General features: G+C 35.4%; 1 protein-coding gene and 1 long non-coding RNA gene across 5 annotated transcripts in view; both read right to left on the bottom strand.

Moving 5' to 3' along the window:
* Nucleotides 1-676, bottom strand: part of LOC104727753 (protein DETOXIFICATION 35-like) — a 6,714-nt gene extending 6,038 nt beyond the window's left edge. Inside the window, exons 1-2 of the mRNA XM_019231801.1 lie at nucleotides 410-676; nucleotides 140-251 (exon numbers count right to left, since the gene is read on the bottom strand). Coding sequence (XP_019087346.1) covers nucleotides 140-251; nucleotides 410-676 — 379 coding nt within the window. The remainder of the gene's footprint in view (nucleotides 1-139; nucleotides 252-409) is intronic.
* LOC104722399 lies at nucleotides 1,444-3,775 on the bottom strand. Of its 4 annotated transcripts, none has more exons than XR_757198.2 (7): nucleotides 2,814-3,775; nucleotides 2,668-2,717; nucleotides 2,512-2,558; nucleotides 2,345-2,435; nucleotides 2,168-2,259; nucleotides 2,009-2,072; nucleotides 1,444-1,917 (listed from the first exon to the last, which is right to left on the bottom strand). It is a non-coding gene; the product is annotated as an uncharacterized LOC104722399 (long non-coding RNA). The 4 variants fall into 4 exon arrangements; XR_757196.2 differs by having other exon boundaries at nucleotides 2,512-2,555; XR_757195.2 differs by having other exon boundaries at nucleotides 2,345-2,416; nucleotides 2,814-3,774.

Genomic DNA, 5,586 nt, shown 5'->3' with positions numbered 1-5,586 from the left:
GGGAAAGTGAAGGCTAGTGAGAAGAGTTGTGGGATGGTTAAAATGGTGAACTGTCCAGCTGGAACTGCAATCTCTTCGGCTTGACCGAGTAGTCTCAGAGCAGGCGTGGCGAAAATGTAAAGAGGAAGGAGGCAAATACATGAAACGAATAAGATAATCCAAGATCTCTGCATATAAACTCCTAACATATTGACTTGACCAGCTCCATATGCTTGGCCACAGAGTGTTTCAAGTGCACTTCCCATACCAAGCTGCGCAAGTGTTGCAAAACCAAAACTAAACTTAGTTCATCTGAATACTCTTAACACTAACCCCAAAGCTCATTTCACAATTGCATGTATAACTACTACGTATGTTCCAAGACGAAACCAAACACGTATTAATTAGTGAGAGAGGGGAAAAGGGTTACCAAGAAACCGAAGGAGAAGGAGCCGATGACGGAGAGAGAGATAGAGACGGCGGAGAGCTCAATTTCACCGATGTGACCAACAAAGATATTAGTGACGGAGCTAACGCCGTACTGGCAGATGATGTTGAACCCAACGGGAGCAGCTATGAGCCACATCTTAGCGGACTCCGTATACAGAACTCGCTTCACATCGGTCCAGCTTCTCGCCGGAGCGTAATCCTCCTCTGGTTGGCCACTATCCGTAAGCAACGGTGTCGTCGGATCCATCTCCTCCACACGCTACTACTCACTTCTCTCTCTGTCTCTGAGTCAAGGTTAGTTGCCGACTTATTTGTTGGTTTATATAACAAACCGTTGAATCATGAATCATGCACTTTTTAATTTCTCTTAAAAAAAGAAAAAAAATTTCGTGGAAGGTAATAATATCTAAAATATCCTCGTGGATGCTAATAATTATCAATTCAAAATCCTTAAATATTATAGACGATGATTGTCCACCATGCAAATAGACCACAAGTATGTCTCAGTTTTTATAAAAATGAATGAAATCTAATATATTAATTGGTTTTGTTTATGTCATGTAGATTAATTATTTAGTAACGTAACGCACTTTTTATTCTAGAATTTTAATGAAATTTAATTGTCATTTATTGGTTATGTATGTCTATTTTGTTTGAGGTAATATTTGTTATTTTTTTTTCGTTTTGTCGGAGGTGTAGAGTGGAGGGTAGGTGAAGCTAACCGGTGGTTCATGGGGCACCACGTTGACATGTCTAACAGATCATAAAGATGATTCAAAGCATCCAACTGAACTTAAAAGAGAGAAACTTTTAGGGCATCTCCATTGGGGTTTTAATTTTGAGCTTTTTATGTACTATTTGAATTTTTAATGAATAAATTATTTACTGTTTTAAAAATAAGAACCTTTGATCTTCTAATTAAAATTATCCCCTCTAATGGTGGGATATAATTTTGAGTTTCTTATTTTTTAAAAGATAGCTTTTTGAAATTAAAAAGTTTTATGACACAAGAAATAAAAATGTGTGAATTACAGTAAGAACAAAAGTCTCTTCATTGTATATGAAATAAGCAGCACAAACAATATCATGGAGATGCAACATAGGAGAAAGATTAATGCATACCCAATAGATTAAACAATATGAATGTTGCAAGTTGAAGTGTGACCTTTGGAAGTGATACAAACGAACATGATACAGCTCCCACCCAAGGCTGTGTTGGTATCAATCTTAGTTTGACCCAAAGCTCACCCATCAATCTCAAAATGATTACACCACTCCAGTTTTGAGAGTACATATACATTTTGCTCATAGTCAGACCATATACGCGTGCACTCGCTGAGCAGCTTGGTGTTGTTGTTTTGAAAGTGTTCCACATTCATACTTTGAGTAGCTGTACTGCTTGTTTCGCCTTCATCCCCATCTATCGAGGCATCTCTGTTGGTTCTGCACTTTAAAACAAATAATTGGTTTCCAAAATGAGATGGAGACCTGCAATGACAAAACAAAGCAGAGTTATGTTACAAACAAAAATACTGAAAGTAAGTAAATTCATTCGAAGATAAGAGAGAAGACATTATACTTTGTCATCATGTTGTAATGATCAAATGTACCTTTCCCCGGAACCACCTCGCTCCATAAGCAAGCTGCAAATTGAAATCATCAGAATACTTAAAAACATTATTCAGAAGACATATCATAAGATAAAGTTTCAATCAAAGATCTGAAGTATGCTCTGCACCTTAAAACAAATCATTGGCGAGAATTCCACAAGTAGGAATGCAGAGGCGGTGACCAGATTGAATTGAGAGAGAGAGAGAGACATACCAAACCCTATAAGAAGAAGAATAACAAAGAAGTTAGTAAATCTGGAAATCCTAGTGAAAAGAAGAAAGAGAGAAGAACAGAGTTATCTTACCTTAAGCAGTCTGCTTAAGTCTTCTTCTTCACTCTTCAATCCATCTCTCAGAGACAAAGCAGACTCTGTGACCTGCAAAACTTATACAAAACTAGATTAAAACCGTACAGTTAATTATCAAGGCTGATCCAAACAACAACTTAAAAGAGAAACGAAGAAAAACTCACTTGCAGCTCCTTTATAACAAGGAAAGTGAATATAGTCCATCAGGCTGCTAAAGAACAGAGGGATCATTGGTAATCATTTGTCAATAACAAACCTTTTCGTACATACGGGTATCAAACATTCTTATGTAGCCACCAAAGGCAATTGCAAAAACTAACCCTTGATCATCATAAGCTGCAGCAGGCCTTCCTTGGACTCGTAAGAGACCCTATGTTTAAACCAAAAGATCGGAGTTATAAATATATGGTGGTGACTGACATAAGACATCCATAAGCACCTAGGCTAAGAAAGAAAGGTAAAGTACCTGGCATTTCTCGACCCTTTGATCCTAAAGCAAAACAGTTCGATCAAGAGAACCGGAGATGAAGCACTCCCCACCAGAGCACAAGCTAAGCGAAACCGCTCCATGATTTCCAAATCCATTTAACAGAAGGTATATACCTCGCCACTTTGTTACGTCTACGTTTAGACGTCCCAGCTGCGAGACGACAAGGTAAAAAAATCTCGTAGTTGCTGCTTCCTTGATACAGAGTAGAGTATGAAGAACAATACACATAGGCAAGAGTTGATTCCAACAGATATAACAAGTGCTGACAAAAGCATCTTCAAGAACACCAATCTAAAATATAAGACAATTTATATATAACATACAATTATCTAGTTTATTGACTAACAAGATGCATCCAGATATAAGTTACAAAAACGATCCAACACACACACACAAAACATTATCATCGGATCACATGACAAGTAGAGATTCTTGACCAGAACCGAGTTAGAACCTCCCAGAACCTTAAATTCGACGGTGGAGGTGGTGAGATTGTAATCGGATTCCCTAGGGAAACCACTAACGTATTCTTTCAATACCACTTGCTTATGATGATAGTGTTGGCCTCTCCGTCTCTCATCTTGTAGCTATCGACTTCAATCTCGTCCGATTCAATCTCCGATTGAGAGATTCGCGACAGAGCGAGAGAGAGAGGAAGAGAAAGAACATCAAAGACCCCAAAAAAAAAATTGCTCTGAATAAAACTCTTTATCCAACCACGCGCTGACACGTCACAGGCTCTTATCCGAAATCGAGTATACTAATTAAGAGGAGCTCTTCGTTTTTTTCTCTTTTCTAGAATTATTTTTTCCCTACTTTTCCCTTAAAACTCTCCTTTAAAACCATTGTTGGGGATAACCTTATGGACATGATGGCGTCGTGCCTCTCTTAAATGCTTTCCCTTCTCCATCAAAAGATACGGAAGTGTATGGTAGAGACAAAATCACATGAGAATTGTTATTACTTTGTCATTGTGAGATCCCATTTATATAAGGGAAAATGACACCCACGCCCACTTTCTCCTAAAATATTATCACAAAAACCCACTTTCCACTCATGGTATACTTTCCTAAGTTTTTTTTGCTTATGTGTCCACTTTCTTTTTACATTTTTGCCCTTACTAACAACTTACCTCTCTTTCTCTCCTTCTTTTCTCTCTTTTTCTCTTCTTTTTTGTTGTTAACACTTTAACAAAGTAAAATATATTTATTTGTTATCATAAAACAAATTTTCTATTTATTTATATAAAATATGTTATGATTATATATTTTCTACATTTTAAGATACATATTGCTATATTTTTTATGAATTTTTAGATTATACAGTATCCATCAGTCGTTGAACATTTGTTCAATTATAAGTGGATAATCAATTGCAGTATTGTTAATAGATAGTTACTTGTGTTTATTCATACAAAATATACATACATAAATTTGGTTAGATCTTTATCCATAGCATATTATCCATAACACAACATAGACCAAATAAGTACAAAACCCTTTAATTCTAAATTTTAAATCCTAGATTTAGGGTTTAGGGTTTAGGGTTTAGGATTTAGGGTTTAGAGTTTAGGGTTTAGGGTTGTGGGTTTAGGGTTTAGGGTTTAGGGTTTAGGGTTTAAGGTTTAGTAATGAAAATTTACTAACTTTAGTTGGTGATAAACATACTAAATTTTAAGTTTAGTAACTTTAGTTGTTGACAAACAAAAAAAAGTTAACCTTATACCCTAAATATTAAATCCTAACACCACATAGACACTAAATCCATATAAACCATGAATTAAAAATATAGACACATCATCCACATACCTAAACCTAAACTTTTAACCTTAACCCCTAAATCCTACACCTTAAACCTTAGACAATACAACTTGAACTCAAAACATAGACATTGAATCTATATACCATCTAAAGTCTAAACCCTAAACTATGGTGATGTTTGAACATGCAACAAACTTGTCAATAAATTTCATCTGGATTGCTTGTCCACGTGGTCAGAGTTTGGTGGATAGGCTTAGAGATTAATAATGACCATGTTTGTTGTGTAGTATGCTTCTAGTGACACTTCTAAGTTCTAATATCTCTAATTCTAGCTTAAAAATAGTACAAAAACATTTGGCTAAAAGACATCTAAGTGGCTAAACTATAGTGATGTTTGAACATGCAACAAACTTGTCAATAAATTTCATCTGGATTGCTTGTCCACGTGGTCAGAGTTTGGTGGATAGGCTTAGAGATTAATAATGACCATGTTTGTTGTGTAGTATGCTTCTAGTGACACTTCTAAGTTCTAATATCTCTAATTCTAGCTTAAAAATAGTACAAAAACATTTGGCTAAAAGACATCTAAGTGGCTAAACTATAGTGATGTTTGAACATGCAACAAACTTGTCAATAAATTTCATCTGGATTGCTTGTCCACGTGGTCAGAATTTGGTGGATAGGCTTTGAGATTAATAATGACCATGTTTATTGTGTAGTATGCTTCTAGTGACACTTCTAAGTTCTAATATACCTACTTCTAGCTGAAAAATAGTACAAAAACATTTAGCTAAAAGAAATCTATGTGGCTAATTTATCTTGGACAAATTTCTGCTCATGTAAAGAATGAGCAAGATATTATAAGATAAGTATCAATAACTACTAATCCACATGATTGATATTAAATGTTCTAAATAAATCAATGTTGTTAATTTTTATTTTGTTTATTAACCACTTATGAGTGTATATGTTTCTGGACCAACACAAAA

The sequence above is a fragment of the Camelina sativa genome, chromosome 11 (genome assembly GCF_000633955.1).
Source record: "Camelina sativa cultivar DH55 chromosome 11, Cs, whole genome shotgun sequence".
Taxonomy (NCBI): Eukaryota; Viridiplantae; Streptophyta; class Magnoliopsida; order Brassicales; family Brassicaceae; genus Camelina; species Camelina sativa.
This window is presented reverse-complemented; position numbering and strand designations above follow the sequence as displayed.